This window comes from Oncorhynchus nerka, linkage group LG5 (assembly GCF_034236695.1).
Source record: "Oncorhynchus nerka isolate Pitt River linkage group LG5, Oner_Uvic_2.0, whole genome shotgun sequence".
In the NCBI taxonomy this organism is placed as follows: Eukaryota; Metazoa; Chordata; class Actinopteri; order Salmoniformes; family Salmonidae; genus Oncorhynchus; species Oncorhynchus nerka.
The window spans coordinates 2896484-2916250 of record NC_088400.1 but is presented as its reverse complement, the minus strand read 5'-3'; the positions used below and the strand labels follow the sequence as shown (position 1 = coordinate 2916250).

General features: G+C 43.8%; 1 protein-coding gene across 1 annotated transcript in view; it reads left to right on the top strand.

Moving 5' to 3' along the window:
• The first annotated feature begins 6041 nt into the window (after positions 1-6041).
• Positions 6042-19767, top strand: part of mxd3 (MAX dimerization protein 3) — a 32530-nt gene continuing 18804 nt past the window's right edge. The window contains 4 exon segments of the mRNA XM_065018204.1: positions 6042-6221; positions 13900-13924; positions 13926-14000; positions 16468-16497. Of these exon segments, the coding sequence (XP_064874276.1) occupies positions 6152-6221; positions 13900-13924; positions 13926-14000; positions 16468-16497 (200 nt within the window). The 5' untranslated portion in view covers positions 6042-6151.

Below are 19767 nucleotides of genomic sequence, written 5' to 3'. Positions count from 1 at the left end.
TGTTCCCTGGGCCCTATGTTTCCTGGGCCCTATGTTTCCTGGGCCCTATGTTCCCTGGGCCCTATGTTTCCTGGGCCCTATCTTCCCTGGGCCCTATGTTTCCTGGGCCCTATGTTTCCAGGGCCCTATGTTCCCTGAGCCCTATGTTTCCTGGGCCCTATGTTCCCTGGGCCCTATGTTCCCTGGGCTCTATGTTCCCTGGGCCCTATATTCCCTGGGCCATATGTTTCCTGGGCCCTATATTCCCTGGGCCCTATGTTTCCTGGGCCCTATGTTTCCTGGGCCCTATGTTCCCTGGGCCCTATGTTCGCTGGGCCCTATGTTCCTGGGCCCTATGTTTCCTGGGCGCTATGTTTCCTGGACCCTATGTTCCCTGGGCCCTATGTTCCCTGGGCCCTATGTTGCCTGGGCCCTATGTTTCCTGGGCCCTATGTTTCCTGGGCCCTATGTTCCCTGGGCCCTATGTTCCCTGGGCCCTGTGTTTCCTGGGCCCTATGTTTCCTGGGCCCTATGTTCCCTGGGCCCTATGTTCCCTGGGCCCTGTGTTTCCTGGGCCCTATGTTTCCTGGGCCCTATGTTCCCTGGGCCCTATGTTTCCTGGGCCCTATGTTTCCTGGGCCCTATGTTCCCTGGGCCCTATGTTTCCTGGGCCCTATGTTTCCTGGGCCCTATGTTTCCTGGGCCCTATGTTCCCTGGGCCCTATGTTCCCAGGGAACATAGAGCTGAGGGAACATTGATTGAGGGAACATAGGGCCCAGGGAACTTAGAGCTGAGGGAACATTGATTGAGGGAACAGGGCTGAGGGAAGATAGGGCTGAGGGAAGATAGGGCCCAGGGAACTTAGAGCTGAGGGAACATAGAGCTGAGGGAACATTGATTGAGGGAACAGGGCTGAGGGAAGATAGGGCCCAGGGAACTTAGAGCTGAGGGAACATTGATTGAGGGAACAGGGCTGAGGGAAGATAGGGCTGAGGGAAGATAGGGCTGAGGGAACAGGGCTGAGGGAAGATAGAGCTGAGGGAACATAGAGCTGAGGGAACATTGATTGAGGGAACAGGGCTGAGGGAAGATAGGGCTGAGGGAAGATAGGGCTGAGGGAACAGGGCTGAGGGAAGATAGAGCTGAGGGAACATAGAGCTGAGGGAACATTGATTGAGGGAACAGGGCTGAGGGAAGATAGGGCTGAGGGGAAGATAGGGCTGAGGGAACAGGGCTGAGGGAAGATAGGGCTGAGGGAAGATAGGGCTGAGGGAACAGGGCTGAGGGAAGATAGGGCTGAGGGAAGATAAGGCTGAGGGAACAGGGCTGAGGGAAGATAGGGCCCAGGGAACTTAGAGCTGAGGGAACATTGATTGAGGGAACAGGGCTGAGGGAAGATAGGGCCCAGGGAACTTAGAGCTGAGGGAACATTGATTGAGGGAACAGGGCTGAGGGAAGATAGGGCTGAGGGGACAGGGCTGAGGGAAGATAGGGCTGAGGGAACAGGGCTGAGGGAAGATAGGGCTGAGGGAAGATAGGGCTGAGGGAACAGGGCTGAGGGGACAGGGCTGAGGGAAGATAGGGCTGAGGGAACAGGGCTGAGGGAAGATAGGGCTGAGGGAAGATAGGGCTGAGGGAACAGGGCTGAGGGGACAGGGCTGAGGGGACAGGGCTGAGGGAAGATAGGGCTGAGGGGAATATTTCAAGTTCCTTAGTGTCCACATCACCAACAAACTATCATGGTCCAAACATACCAAGACAGTTGTGAAGAGGGCACGACAACACCTTTTCTCCCTCAGGAGACTAGCATGGTCCAAACATACCAAGACAGTTGTGAAGAGGGCAAGACAACACCTTTTCTCCCTCAGGAGACTAGCATGGTCCAAACATACCAAGACAGTTGTGAAGAGGGCACGACAAAACCTTTTCTCCCTCAGGAGACTGAAAAGATTTGGCATGGGTCCTCAGATCCTCAAAATGGTGTACAGCTGCACCATCGAGAGCATCCTGACCGGTTTCATCACCACCTGGTATGGCAACTGCTCGGCATCTGACCCTAAGGCGCGACAGAGGGTAGTGTGTACGTCCCAGTACATAAACAGGGACAAGCTTCCTGCCATCTAGGACCTATATACTAGGCGGAAGGAAGGCCCAAACAATTGTCAAAAACTCTAGTTACCCAAGTTATAGACCGTTCTCTCTGCTTCTGCACGGTAAGCGGTACCCGAGCGCCAAGTCTAGGTCCAAGAGGCTCCTTAAAAGCTGCAGAACAATTTATCAAATGGCCACCCGGACTATTTACATTGACCCCCCCTTTGTTTTACACTGCTGCTACCCGCTTATTATCTATGCGTAGTCACTTTACAAACTACCTCAACTTTATTTTTTATTTTTATTTATTTCACCTTTATTTAACCAGGTAGGCTAGTTGAGAACAAGTTCTCATTTGCAACTGCGACCTGGCCAAGATAAAGCATAGCAGTGTGAACAGACAACACAGAGTTACACATGGAGTAAACAATTAACAAGTCAATAACACAGTAGAGAAAAAAGAATGGGAGTCTGTATACATTGTGTGCAAAAGGCATGAGGAGGTAGGCGAATAATTACAATTTTGCAGATTAACACTGGAGTGATAAATGATCAGATGGTCATGTACAGGTAGAGATATTGGTGTACAGCTGCAGCGATCGGTTAGCTGCTCAGATAGCTGATGTTTGAAGTTGGTGAGGGAGATAAAAGTCTCCAACTTCAGTGATTTTTGCAGTTCTGCTGTATTGACTCTGTACCGATATATGTGTATATAGCCTCATTATTGTTTATGTAGTTTTCTTGTGTTACTTTTTGATTTGATTCGATTTTTAAAAAAAAACTATACCTTATTAAGTTTAGTAAATGTTTTCTTAACTCTATTTCTTGAACAGCATTGTTCGTTAAGGGCTCGTAAATACGAACATAGAGTTGAGGGAACATAGGGCTGAGGGAACGTAGGGCTGAGGGAACATAGAGCTGAGGGAACATAGGGCTGAGGGAACATAGAGCTGAGGGAACATAGGACTGAGGGAACATAGAGCTGAGGGAACATAGGGCTGAGGGAACATAGAGCTGCGGGAACATTGGGCTGAGGGAACATAGGGCTGAGGGAACATAGGGCTGAGGGAACATAGGGCTGAGGGAACATAGGGCTGAGGGAACATAGAGCTGAGGGAACATAGGGCTGAGGGAACATAGGGCTGAGGGAACATAGGGCTGAGGGAACATAGAGCTGAGGGAACATAGAGCTGAGGGAACATAGGGCTGAGGGAACATACTGTAGGGCTGAGGGAACATAGGGCTGAGGGAACATAGAGCTGAGGGAACATAGGGCTGAGGGAACATAGGGCTGAGGGAACATAGGACTGAGGGAACATAGGACTGAGGGAACATACTGTAGGGCTGAGGGAACATAGGGCTGAGGGAACATAGGGCTGAGGGAACATACTGTAGGGCTGAGGGAACATAGGGCTGAGGGAACATAGAGCTGAGGGAACATAGAGCTGAGGGAACATAGGGCTGAGGGAACGTAGGGCTGAGGAAACATAGGGCTGAGGGAACATAGGGCTGAGGGAACATAGGGCTGAGGGAACATAGGGCTGAGGGAGCATAGGGCTGAGGGAACATAGAGCTGAGGGAACATAGAGCTGAGGGACTTTAGGGCTGAGGGAACATAGGACTGAGGGAACATAGGGCTGAGGGACTTTAAGGGCTGAGGGAACATAGGGCTGAGGGACTTTAGGGCTGAGGGAACATAGGGCTGAGGGACTTTAGGGCTGAGGGAACATACTGTAGGGCTGAGGGAACATAGAGCTGAGGGAACATAGAGCTGAGGGAACATAGGGCTGAGAGAACATAGAGCTGAGGGAACATAGGGCTGAGGGAACATAGAGCTGAGGGAACATAGGGCTGAGGAAACATAGAGCTGAGGGAACATAGGGCTGAGGGAACATAGGGCTGAGGGAACATAGAGCTGAGGGAACATAGGGCTGAGGGAACATAGGGCTGAGGGAACATAGAGCTGAGGGAACATAGGGCTGAGGGAACATAGGGCTGAGGGACTTTAGGGCTGAGGGAACATACTGTAGGGCTGAGGGAACATAGAGCTGAGGGAACATAGAGCTGAGGGAACATAGGGCTGAGAGAACATAGAGCTGAGGGAACATAGGGCTGAGGGAACATAGAGCTGAGGGAACATAGAGCTGAGGGAACATAGAGCTGAGGGAACATAGGGCTGAGGGAACATAGGGCTGAGGGAACATAGAGCTGAGGGACTTTAGAGCTGAGGGAACATAGGGCTGAGGGAACGTAGGGCTGAGGGAACATAGAGCTGAGGGAACATAGAGCTGAGGGAACATAGAGCTGAGGGAACATAGGGCTGAGGGAACATAGGGCTGAGGGAACATAGAGCTGAGGGAACATAGGGCTGAGGGAACATAGAGCTGAGGGAACATAGGGCTGAGGGAACATAGGGCTGAGGGAACATAGGGCTGAGGGAACATAGAGCTGAGGGACTTTAGAGCTGAGGGAACATAGGGCTGAGGAACATAGGGCTGAGGAACATAGAGCTGAGGGAACATAGAGCTGAGGGAACATAGGGCTGAGGGAACATAGAGCTGAGGGAACATAGGGCTGAGGGAACATAGGGCTGAGGGAACATAGAGCTGAGGGAACATAGGGCTGAGGGAACATAGGGCTGAGGGAACATAGAGCTGAGGGAACATAGGGCTGAGGGAACATAGGGCTGAGGGAACATAGGGCTGAGGGAACATAGAGCTGAGGGACTTTAGAGCTGAGGGAACATAGGGCTGAGGGAACATAGGGCTGAGGGAACATAGAGCTGAGGGAACATAGGGCTGAGGGAACATAGAGCTGCGGGAACATAGAGCTGAGGGAACATAGAGCTGAGGGAACATAGAGCTGAGGGAACATAGGGCTGAGGGAACATAGAGCTGCGGGAACATAGAGCTGAGGGAACATAGAGCTGAGGGAACATAGAGCTGAGGGAACATAGGGCTGAGGGAACATAGAGCTGCGGGAACATAGAGCTGAGGGAACATAGAGCTGCGGGAACATAGAGCTGCGGGAACATTGGGCTGAGGGACTTTAGAGCTGAGGGAACATATAGCTGAGGGAACATAGGGCTGAGGGAACATAGAGCTGAGGGAACATATAGCTGAGGGAACATAGGGCTGAGGGACTTTAGAGCTGAGGGAACATATAGCTGAGGGAACATAGGGCTGAGGGAACATAGGGCTGAGGGAACATAGAGCTGAGGGACTTTAGAGCTGAGGGAACATATAGCTGAGGGAACATAGGGCTGAGGGAACATAGAGCTGCGGGAACATAGAGCTGAGGGAACATAGGGCTGAGGGAACATAGAGCTGAGGGAACATAGAGCTGCAGGAACATTGGGCTGAGGTACTTTAGAGCTGAGGGAACATAGGGTGGACCTAAAGTTCATACAATTTTGCATTTTCAGAACGTTTTGTAGCAGGCTATTGAATTCAGTGTACAATGAAATATTTTGTATTGTCTTTGTAATAATGCACAGTTCGGTGTGTCCTTTGGACGACCATGGAAGCCCCAGACGAGGGTTCCCCAACTGAAACGAGTTTACGATCCCTGCCCTAGACTATTGTGGAATGATTAAAAATATACAGACACAACCCTCTTGAACACCAAAACAGAAGACAAAACGACTGACAGGCAAAAGAACTTCTCACTTTAAAGTTGTTTTCAGTTTCAACGTACTTGGAGGAACGTCGCATTATAAACAAATATATATAAATAAAAACATTGAAAACCTATTTTTTTTTATGTCAATACAACATGTTCTGGATTAAAAAATATATATAATCATTTATTCAGGTCATATTTCGAGAAAATGTGTCGACCTGTTGTTCTGTTCTATTATTAGGCTGTTCATATTTCAAAGTGAAAATCGCGCGCTCTCGGACGGAGGCGGCTGGAAAACAAGGGAGCGGTAGTCTGGGAGGCGGCGGACTGACGTCAATCACGTCGTCAGAGAAGGTGATTCCTCACTGAAGTGCAGAAGACCAAGCACATACTACTGCAGCACTCTGTCGTTGAGATACATTTCGATTGGTATATTTACCTATATTTCAACTATTTACAATGGACGCGAACACTTGCAACATTCAGGTTCTTCTGCAAGCTGCTGAGTTCTTGGAGAGAAGAGAACGAGGTAACGTAAGGTTTCTGTTCTGTCTGTCAACTTCACTTGTCAACCAGCTGGGGCACAATAACGAAATGTACACAAATAGCGAATATCTATTAATTAACTGCAAATATCTGACATAGATTGTGCATGTTACGGTTAAGATCGTTACTATTCAGTAAAAACGCGATGCAGTAAGCAGTTAAGGGAGCCTAGGTTTTATGCGGCGCTTCATATCTGACTCTGTGACCTAGATACGGGACTCATCGTTGTACACAAAGGCGCCAAGTCTGGAGCGGTTTGAAAATAAAGCCAGAGCAGCGATAGAATTTATGAATGACAATGAATGAACCAATAAAGATTTTGCAATTCCAGCAGTTGTTCTTTGTAGCCAACTGGCACGAATAACCAAAATAGTCCATATTGATGTACTGTGATACAATTGGGTGATCGCGCCAAAAACCCCGAAAAAACCAAACGTCAGCAGCATCTGTGTCTGACACTTGGATGGAAGAATAGAACAGACGACACCCGGCTTTCTTTCTTCTGCACAATAGCCAGCCGCATAAAATTGATCTTTGTGTTTGCAATCACAGCTATTTCCTCACTTTACCTGTTTATTGAGTGTTGTTAAATATCCCATGTAGCGGTTAAGTTCTGGGGACTTGTGTATATTTGTCATCTGAAACATCCTACAGTTTGCAGTGCCTTCAGAGAGTATTCAATACCCCCTCGACTTATTCCACATTGTGTTGTGTTACAGCCTTGAATTCTAAATGGGTAAAAACTATTATTTCACCCATCTACACACAATACCCCATAATGAAAAAGTCTAAACATTTAGAAATGTTAGCAAATTTATTGAAAATGAAATACAGAAATATCTATTAGATGTAGGCTAGTTGTCTACTGATATTATTGTTGTCTAGTGATATTGGTGTCTAGTGATATTGGTGTCTAGTGATATTGGTGTCTATCTGTAGGCTAGTTGTCTACTGATATTGGTGTCTAGTGATATTGGTGTCTATCTGTAGGCTAGTTGTCTAGTGATATTGGTGTCTAGTGATATTGTTGTCTATCTGTAGACTAGTTGTCTAGTGATATTGGTGTCTATCTGTAGGCTAGTTGTCTAGTGATATTGTTGTCTAGTGATATTGGTGTCTAGTGATATTGGTGTCTAGTGATATTGGTGTCTATCTGTAGGCTAGTTGTCTAGTGATATTGGTGTCTATCTGTAGGCTAGTTGTCTAGTGATATTATTGGTGTCTAGCTGTAGGCTAGTTGTCTAGTGATATTGGTGTCTAGTGATATTGGTGTCTAGCTGTTGGCTAGTGATATTGGTGTCTAGCTGTTGGCTAGTGATATTGGTGTCTAGCTGTTGGCTAGTGATATTGGTGTCTAGCTGTTGGCTAGTGATATTGGTGTCTAGCTGTTGGCTAGTGGTATTGGTGTCTAGCTGTAGGCTAGTTGTCTAGTGATATTGGTGTCTAGCTGTTGGCTAGTGGTATTGGTGTCTAGCTGTAGGCTAGTTGTCTGGTGATATTGGTGTCTAGTGATATTGGTGTCTAGCTGTAGGCTAGTTGTCTAGTGATATTGGTGTCTAGCTGTAGGCTAGTTGTCTAGTGATATTGGTGTCTAGCTGTAGACTAGTTGTCTAGTGATGTTGGTGTCTAGCTGTAGGCTAGTTGTCTAGTGATATTGGTGTCTAGTGACATTGGTGTCTAGCTGTAGGCTAGTTGTCTAGTGATATTGGTGTCTAGCTGTAGGCTAGTTGTCTAGTGATATTGGTGTCTAGCTGTAGACTAGTTGTCTAGTGATGTTGGTGTCTAGCTGTAGGCTAGTTGTCTAGTGATATTATTGTCTAGTGATATTGGTGTCTAGCTGTAGGCTAGTTGTCTAGTGATATTGATGTCTAAGCTGTAGGCTAGTTGTCTAGTGATATTGGTGTCTAGCTGTAGGCTAGTTGTCTAGTGATATTAGTGTCTAGTGATATTGGCGTCTAGCTGTTGGCTAGTTGTCTGGTGATATTGGTGTCTAGCTGTAGGCTAGTTGTCTGGTGATATTGGTGTCTAGCTGTAGGCTAGTTGTCTAGTGATATTGATGTCTATCTATAGGCTAGTTGTCTAGTGATATTGATGTCTATCTATAGGCTAGGCTAATATCTGGTGATATTGGTGTCTAGCTGTAGGCTAATATCTAGTGATATTGGTGTCTAGCTGTAGGCTAGTTGTCTAGTAGGCTAATATCAGTGATGTTGTTGACCATCATCAGCTGATCCAGGAAATCAAACAAATACTCATAGAAAACAAAAAAAGTTAAATAAGTGAACTACTTCTTGTGGCCACGGATTTCACATAGAACACCAATACCCACGGTGCACCTGGCTAAACAGCTGGAGCCACATAGAAACACCAAGGTAGGTAAACATCTTGGTTTAGACCAAGACACAGAGGTGGGAGGTGTTGCTTTCATTTGGAAGCTTTTATTTTCATATTCACCACTAAAACATATTCACCACTGTATTCACCACTAAAACATATTCACCACTAAAACATATTCACCACTAAACCATATTCACCACTGTAAAACATATTCACCACTGTATTCACCACTAAAACATATTCACCACTGTAAAACATATTCACCACTAAAACATATTCACCACTAAAACATATTCACCACTAAAACATATTCACCACTGTAAAACATATTCACCACTGTAAAACATATTCACCACTGTAAAACATATTCACCACTAAAACATATTCACCACTGTAAAACATATTCACCACTAAAACATATTCACCACTAAAACATATTCACCACTAAAACATATTCACCACTAAAACATATTCACCACTAAAACATATTCACCACTAAAACATATTCACCACTAAAACATATTCACCACTAAAACATATTCACCACTGTAAAACATATTCACCACTAAAACATATTCACCACTGTATTTACCACTGTAAAACATATTCACCACTGTAAAACATATTCACCACTAAAACATATTCACCACTAAAACATATTCACCACTAAAACATATTCACCACTGTAAAACATATTCACCACTAAAACATATTCACCACTGTAAAACATATTCACCACTAAAACATATTCACCACTGTAAAACATATTCACCACTAAAACATATTCACCACTGTAAAACATATTCACCACTGTAAAACATATTCACCACTGTAAAACATATTCACCACTAAAACATATTCACCACTGTATTCACCACTAAAACATATTCACCACTGTAAAACATATTCACCACTATATTCACCACTAAAACATATTCACCACTAAAACATATTCACCACTAAAACATATTCACCACTAAAACATATTCACCACTGTAAAACATATTCACCACTGTAAAACATATTCACCACTGTATTTACCACTGTACAACATATTCACCACTAAACCATATTCACCACTAAAACATATTCACCACTATATTCACCACTAAAACATATTCACCACTAAACCATATTCACCACTAAAACATATTCACCACTAAAACATATTCACCACTAAACCATATTCACCACTAAAACATATTCACCACTAAAACATATTCACCACTAAAACATATTCACCACTAAACCATATTCACCACTAAAACATATTCACCACTAAAACATATTCACCACTAAACCATATTCACCACTAAACCATATTCACCACTAAAACATATTCACCACTGTATTCACCACTAAAACATATTCACCACTGTAAAACATATTCACCACTAAAACATATTCACCACTAAACCATATTCACCACTAAAACATATTCACCACTAAAACATATTCACCACTAAAACATATTCACCACTGTATTCACCACTAAAACATATTCACCACTAAAACATATTCACCACTAAAACATATTCACCACTAAAACATATTCACCACTAAACCATATTCACCACTAAAACATATTCACCACTAAACCATATTCACCACTGTAAAACATATTCACCACTAAAACATATTCACCACTAAAACATATTCACCACTGTAAAACATATTCACCACTGTAAAACATATTCACCACTAAACCATATTCACCACTGTAAAACATATTCACCACTGTAAAACATATTCACCACTGTAAAACATATTCACCACTAAAACATATTCACCACTAAAATAAATAATAGGAGAATGGTTAAATGTCTTTATTTAGAGACCATCCCCAAAGTTAGACTTTTGTTGGATTCAGGGGAGCTGAGGAAAAACCTCCCTGGTCTTTGTGGTTGAATCTGTGTTTGAAATTCACTGCTCGACTGAGGGACCTTACAATTATCTGTATGTGTGGGGGGTACAGAGACGAGGTAGTCATTCAAAAGTCATGTATAAACACTATTATTGCACACAGAGTGAGTCCATGCAACTTATTATGTGACTTGTTAAGCACATTTGTACTCCTGAACCAGTGTTGGCTTGCCATAACAAAACGAGGCTGAATACTTATTGACTAAAGACATTTCAGATTTTCATTTATCTTTATTTTTGTTGTTGTAAACAAAAGTCCACTTTGACATTATGGCATATTGTATGTAGTCCAGTGACACAAACATCTGCATTGAATCCATTTTAACTTCAGTCTGTAACAACACGATGGGTATCAATACGTTCTGTAACAACAACACGATGGGTATCAATACGTTCTGTAACAACACGATGGGTATCAATACGTTCTGTAACAACACGATGGGTATCAATACGTTCTGTAACAACACGATGGGTATCAATACGTTCTGTAACAACACGATGGGTATCAATACGTTCTGTAACAACAACACGATGGGTATCAATACGTTCTGTAACAACAACACGATGGGTATCAATACGTTCTGTAACAACACGATGGGTATCAATACGTTCTGTAACAACACGATGGGTATCAATACGTTCTGTAACAACACGATGGGTATCAATACGTTCTGTAACAACAACACGATGGGTATCAATACGTTCTGTAACAACAACACGATGGGTATCAATACGTTCTGTAACAACACGATGGGTATCAATACGTTCTGTAACAACAACACGATGGGTATCAATACGTTCTGTAACAACACGATGGGTATCAATACGTTCTGTAACAACACGATGGGTATCAATACGTTCTGTAACAACACGATGGGTATCAATACGTTCTGCAACAACAACACGATGGGTATCAATACGTTCTGTAACAACACGATGGGTATCAATACGTTCTGTAACAACACGATGGGTATCAATACGTTCTGTAACAACACGATGGGTATCAATACGTTCTGTAACAACACGATGGGTATCAATACGTTCTGTAACAACACGATGGGTATCAATACGTTCTGTAACAACACGATGGGTATCAATACGTTCTGTAACAACACGATGGGTATCAATACGTTCTGTAACAACAACACGATGGGTATCAATACGTTCTGTAACAACACGATGGGTATCAATACGTTCTGTAACAACAACACGATGGGTATCAATACGTTCTGTAACAACACGATGGGTATCAATACGTTCTGTACGATGGGTATCAACGTTCTGTAACAACACGATGGGTATCAATACGTTCTGTAACAACAACACGATGGGTATCAATACGTTCTGTAACAACACGATGGGTATCAATACGTTCTGTAACAACAACACGATGGGTATCAATACGTTCTGTAACAACACGATGGGTATCAATACGTTCTGTAACAACAACACGATGGGTATCAATACGTTCTGTAACAACACGATGGGTATCAATACGTTCTGTAACAACAACGTTCTGTAACAACACGGGTATCAATACGTTCTGTAACAACACGATGGGTATCAATACGTTCTGTAACAACACGATGGGTATCGTTCTGTAACAACACGTTCTGTAACAACAACACGATGGGTATCAATACGTTCTGTAACAACAACACGATGGGTATCAATACGTTCTGTAACAACAACACGATGGGTATCAATACGTTCTGTAACAACACGATGGGTATCAATACGTTCTGTAACAACAACACGATGGGTATCAATACGTTCTGTAACAACAACACGATGGGTATCAATACGTTCTGTAACAACACGATGGGTATCAATACGTTCTGTAACAACAACACGATGGGTATCAATACGTTCTGTAACAACAACACGATGGGTATCAATACGTTCTGTAACAACACGATGGGTATCAATACGTTCTGTAACAACACGATGGGTATCAATACGTTCTGTAACAACACGATGGGTATCAATACGTTCTGTAACAACACGATGGGTATCAATACGTTCTGTAACAACAACACGATGGGTAACGTTCTGTAACAAACACGATGGGTATCAATACGTTCTGTAACAACAACACGATGGGTATCAATACGTTCTGTAACAACAACGATGGGTATCAATACGTTCTGTAACAACAACACGATGGGTATCAATACGTTCTGTAACAACACGATGGGTATCAATACGTTCTGTAACAACACGATGGGTATCAATACGTTCTGTAACAACACGATGGGTATCAATACGTTCTGTAACAACAACACGATGGGTATCAATACGTTCTGTAACAACACGATGGGTATCAATACGTTCTGTAACAACAACACGATGGGTATCAATACGTTCTGTAACAACACGATGGGTATCAATACGTTCTGTAACAACACGATGGGTATCAATACGTTCTGTAACAACACGATGGGTATCAATACGTTCTGTAACAACACGATGGGTATCAATACGTTCTGTAACAACACACGATGGGTATCAATACGTTCTGTAACAACACGATGGGTATCAATACGTTCTGTAACAACACGATGGGTATCAATACGTTCTGTAACAACACGATGGGTATCAATACGTTCTGTAACAACAACACGATGGGTATCAATACGTTCTGTTCGTTCTGTAACAACACGATGGGTATCAATACGTTCTGTAACAACAACACGATGGGTATCAATACGTTCTGTAACAACAACACGATGGGTATCAATACGTTCTGTAACAACACGATGGGTATCAATACGTTCTGTAACAACAACACGATGGGTATCAATACGTTCTGTAACAACAACACGATGGGTATCAATACGTTCTGTAACAACAACACGATGGGTATCAATACGTTCTGTAACAACAACACGATGGGTATCAATACGTTCTGTAACAACAACACGATGGGTATCAATACGTTCTGTAACAACAACACGATGGGTATCAATACGTTCTGTAACAACACGATGGGTATCAATACGTTCTGTAACAACACGATGGGTATCAATACGTTCTGTAACAACAACACGATGGGTATCAATACGTTCTGTAACAACAACACGATGGGTATCAATACGTTCTGTAACAACAACACGATGGGTATCAATACGTTCTGTAACAACACGATGGGTATCAATACGTTCTGAAGGCTCTGTGAGTGTCAATTAAAAAAGGTATTCAATCGTTCTTCTATAACAAGGCAGAACATGGTATCATCAGTTCTGCCTAAAATTGAACTTTGTGTTTACAATCACATTGATTTGTTAATTTTCCTATTTACAATAGTTCTATGAAAACATGAGTTTACGTTCTGCAACCCAAAGTAAGGGTATCACGACGTTCCCATTAACGATCCTCCCTTTCTATCTCTCTCTCTCCAGAGGCAGAGCATGGTATCATCAGTGTTCTTCTACTGTCCAGGGGACTCTGAAAAGAAGAGTAGGCAGAAGAACAAGAGGCTGCAGGCTGCCGGTAGTAACAGGTGATTATATAACTCTCTTCTGACAGCAACTAGGGACGATGGGTTCTGGTTCTGAAACTACTAGTCTGTCTGACAGCTAGCTAGGGACGGGGTTCTGGCTCTCTGAAACTACTAGTCTGTCTGATACAGCTACACGGGTTCTGGGTATCTGAAACTACGTTCTGTCTGACAGCTAAGGGACGGGGTTCTGGGTATCTGAAACTACTAGTCTTCTGACAGCAGCTAGGGATGGGTTCTGGCGTTCTGAAACTACTAGTGGGTGTCTGACAGCTAGCTAGGGACGGGGTTCTGGTTCTGAAACTACTAGTCTGTCTGACAGCTAGCTAGGGACGGGGTTCTGGCGTTCTGAAACTACTAGTCTGTCTGACAGTATCTAGGGACGGGTTCTGGCTCTCTGAAACTACAGTCTGTCTGACAGCTAGCTAGGGACGGGGTTCTGGCTCTCTGTAAAACTACTAGTCTGTTCTGACAGCTAGCTAGGGACGGGGTTCTGGCTCTCTGAAACTACTAGTCTGTCTGACAGTATCAACGGGGTTCTGGCTCTCTGAAACTACTAGTCTGTCTGGTATCAGGGACGGGGTTCTGGTCTCTAACTGACGATGGGCAATAGTCTGTCTGACAGCTATCTAGGGACGGGGTTCTGGTTCTGAAACTAAGTCTGTCTGACACTAGCTAGGGACGGGGTTCTGGGTCTCTGAAACTACTAGTCTGTCTGAACAAGGGACGGGGTTCTGGGTCTCTGAAACTACTAGTCTGTCTGACAGCTAGCTAGGGATGGGTTCTACGTTCTGAAACAACAGTCTGTCTGACAGCTATCTAGGGACGGGTTCTGTCTCTGAAACTACTAGTCTGTTCTGACAGCTAGCTGGGACGGGGTTCTGGTATCTGAAACTACGTTCTGTGACAGCAAGGGACGGGTTCTGGGTATCTGAAACTACTAGTCTTCTGACAGCTAGCTAGGGGACGGGTTCTGCTCTCTGAAACTACTAGTCTGTGACAGCTAGCTAGGGACGGGGTTCTGGCTCGTTCTGAAACTACTAGTCTGTCTGACAGCTAGCTAGGGACGGGGTTCTGGCTCTCTGAAACTACTAGTCTGTTCTGTAACAGCTAGGGACGGGGTTCTACGTTCTGAAACTAAGTCTGTCTGACAGCTAGCTAGGGACGGGGTTCTGGCGTTCTGTAAAACTACTAGTCTGTTCTGACAGCTAGCTAGGGACGGGGTTCTGGCTTCTGAAACTACTAGTCTGTTCTGACAGCTAGCTATGGACGGGGTTCTGGCTCTCTGAAACACTAGTCTGTTCTGTAACAAGGGACGATGGGTTCTGGCGTTCTGAAACTACTAGTCTGTCTGACAGCTAGCTAGGGACGGGGTTCTGGCTCTCTGAAACTACTAGTCTGTCTGACAGCTAAGGGACGGGGTTCTGCCTCTCTGAAACTTTAGTCTTTCTGACAGCTAGCTAGGGACGGGGTTCTGGCTCTCTAACTGACTAGTCTGTCTGACAGCTAGCTAGGGACGGGGTTCTGGCTCTCTGAAACTACTAGTCTGTCTGACAGCTAGCTAGGGACGGGGTTCTGGCTCTCTGAAACTACTAGTCTGTCTGACAGCTAGCTAGGGACGGGGTTCTGGCTCTCTGAAACTACTAGTCTGTCTGACAGCTAGCTAGGGACGGGGTTCTGGCTCTCTGAAACTACTAGTCTGTCTGACAGCTAGCTAGGGACGGGGTTCTGGCTCTCTGAAACTACTAGTCTGTCTGACAGCTAGCTAGGGACGGGGTTCTGGCTCTCTAACTGACTAGTCTGTCTGACAGCTAGCTAGGGACGGGGTTCTGGCTCTCTGTCTGACAGCTAGCTAGGGACGGGGTTCTGGCTCTCTGAAACTACTAGTCTGTCTGACAGCTAGCTAGGGACGGGGTTCTGGCTCTCTAACTGACTAGTCTGTCTGACAGCTAGCTAGGGACGGGGTTCTGGCTCTCTGAAACTACTAGTCTGTCTGACAGCTAGCTAGGGACGGGGTTCTGGCTCTCTGTCTGACAGCTAGCTAGGGACGGGGTTCTGGCTCTCTAACTGACTAGTCTGTCTGACAGCTAGCTAGGGACGGGGTTCTGGCTCTCTGAAACTACTAGTCTGTCTGACAGCTAGATAGGGACGGGGTTCTGGCTCTCTGAAACTACTAGTCTGTCTGACAGCTAGCTAGGGACGGGGTTCTGGCTCTCTGAAACTACTAGTCTGTCTGACAGCTAGCTAGGGACGGGGTTCTGGCTCTCTGAAACTACTAGTCTGTCTGACAGCTAGCTAGGGACGAGGTGTTGCCATAGTCAGCATTTGGTTGCACTGTAGTATGTGTGCTGACGAGTCTACTTTTTATTGTTAAAATGATATATTATGAATCTGAAATACGTAATAATGCCTTTATGCTTTAAGTGTTTATGAACTCACTAATAATGAATTGTGCTTTCTTCGTCCACAGGACAGTCCATAATGAGTTGGAGAAGCACAGGTAAAGAGCCATTCTATCCTGTGACATTCTACCTTCGGCAACCACTGTGTAGATTTCCATTGGTACATGTTTAATTCTAATAGTAACAATACAGGCATAAAACTAAAGATAACTGTTAAAGAGCCACTGAACGCGCCGATTAACAAAGCGTGTTTTTCTGTCGTTCATTAGGGAAAAAAAACTAATTTCAGCACTTGGGGGTGTGTTTCCTGACAGATTCTGTGTTTGGTTAATGATGATTGTCCCTCATCAGACAATGTAGACTTGGAAGCCTAATTCACTTCCTCTAAATCCCCAGGATTAATCTAAAACAACTCAAGAAGTCTGTAATTAATCTTGACGTTTTTTTTCCCCCAAGGATGTTTTAGTTAGGCAATTGAAATCTATCTAAGTTGTTTGGTGCAGTATTTCACAAGTTAAAACAATTTGCAATGTTTTGTCTTTTGTAAAGAAAGTTGGAGCTGCTGGGCAGGTCTGTCTCACTGTCTAGTGGATAGAGAGCGATCTCAGCAGCTGTTCATTTATTTAACTATTCAAGTCAGTTTAGAACTAATTCTTATTTACAATGACGGCCTACCAAAAGGCCTCCTGTGGCGACAGGGATTAAAAATTAAAACAATATATAAATATAGGACAAAACACACATCACGACGAGACACCAACATGGTAGCACAACACTACACTACATAGAGACAACACTACACTACATAGAGACACCACTACACTACACTACATAGAGACACCACTACACTACATAGAGACACCACTACACTACATAGAGACACCACTACACTACATAGAGACACCACTACACTACATAGAGACAACACTACACTACATAGAGACACCACTACACTACATAGAGACAACACTACACTACATAGAGACACCACTACACTACATAGAGACACCACTACACTACATAGAGACACCACTACACTACATAGAGACACCACTACACTACATAGAGACACCACTACACTACATAGAGACAACACTACACTACATAGAGACACCACTACACTACATAGAGACAACACTACACTACATAGAGACACCACTACACTACATAGAGACACCACTACACTACATAGAGACAACACTACACTACATAGAGACACCACTACACTACATAGAGACACCACTACACTACATAGAGACACCACTACACTACATAGAGACACCACTACACTACATAGAGACACCACTACACTACATAGAGACACCACTACACTACATAGAGACACACCACTACACTACATAGAGACACCACTACACTACATAGAGACACCACTACACTACATAGAGACACCACTACACTACATAGAGACACCACTACAGTACATAGAGACACCACTACACTACATAGAGACACCACTACACTACATAGAGACACCACTACACTACTAGAGACACCACTACACTCATAGAGACACCACTACACTACTAGAGACACCACTAGCTAGAGACACCACTACACTACATAGAGACACCACTACACTCTAGAGACACCACTACACTCATAGAGACACCACTACACTACTAGAGACACCACTACACTACATAGAGACAACACTACACTACATAGAGACACCACTACACTACATAGAGACAACACTACACTACATAGAGACAACACTACACTACTAGGACAACACTACACTACATAGAGACACCACTACACTACATAGAGACACCACTACACTACATAGAGACACCACTACACTACATAGAGACACCACTACACTACATAGAGACACCACTACACTACATAGAGACACCACTACACTACATAGAGACACCACTACACTACATAGAGACACCACTACACTACATAGAGACACCACTACACTACATAGAGACACCACTACACTACATAGAGACAACTACTAGGGACACCACTACTAGAGACACCACTACACTACATAGAGACACCACTACACTACATAGAGACACCACTACACTACATAGAGACACCACACACACTGACAGCTACATAGAGACACCACTACACTACATAGAGACACCACTACACTACATAGAGACACCACTACACTACATAGAGACACCACTACACTACATAGAGACAACACTACACTACATAGAGACACCACTACACTACATAGAGACAACACTACACTACATAGAGACACCACTACACTACATAGAGACAACACTACACTACATAGAGACAACACTACACTACATAGAGACAACACTACACTTAGAGACAACACTACACTACATAGAGACAACACTACACTACATAGAGACAACACTACACTACATAGAGACAACACTACACTACATAGAGACACCACTACACTACATAGAGACACCACTACACTACATAGAGACAACACTACACTACATAGAGACAACACTACACTACATAGAGACAACACTACACTACACTACATAGAGACACCACTACACTACATAGAGACAACACTACACTACATAGAGACAACACTACACTACATAGAGACAACACTACACTACACTACATAGAGACACCACTACACTACATAGAGACACCACTACACAAAGAGAGACAACACTACACTACATAGAGACAACACTACACTACATAGAGACACCACTACACTACATAGAGACAACACTACACTACATAGAGACAACACTACACTACATAGAGACAACACTACACTACACTACATAGAGACACCACTACAACATAGAGACACCACTACACTAGAGACACCACTACACACATAGAGACAACACTACACTACATAGAGACAACACTACACTACATAGAGACAACACTTCTGAGTTAGAGACACACACTACATAGAGACAACACTACACTACATAGAGACACCACTACACTACATAGAGACAACACTACACTACATAGAGACAACACTACACTACATAGAGACAACACTACACTACATAGAGACACCACTACACTACATAGAGACAACACTACACTACATAGAGACACCACTACACTACATAGAGACAACACTACACTACATAGAGACAACACTACACTACATAGAGACACCACTACACTACATAGAGACACCACTACACTACATAGAGACAACACTACAAACATAGAGACACCACTACACTACATAGAGACACCACTACACTACATAGAGACAACACTACACTACATAGAGACAACACTACACTACATAGAGACACCACTACACTACATAGAGACAACACTACACTACATAGAGACACCACTACACTACATATTACACTACATAGAGACAACACTACACTACATAG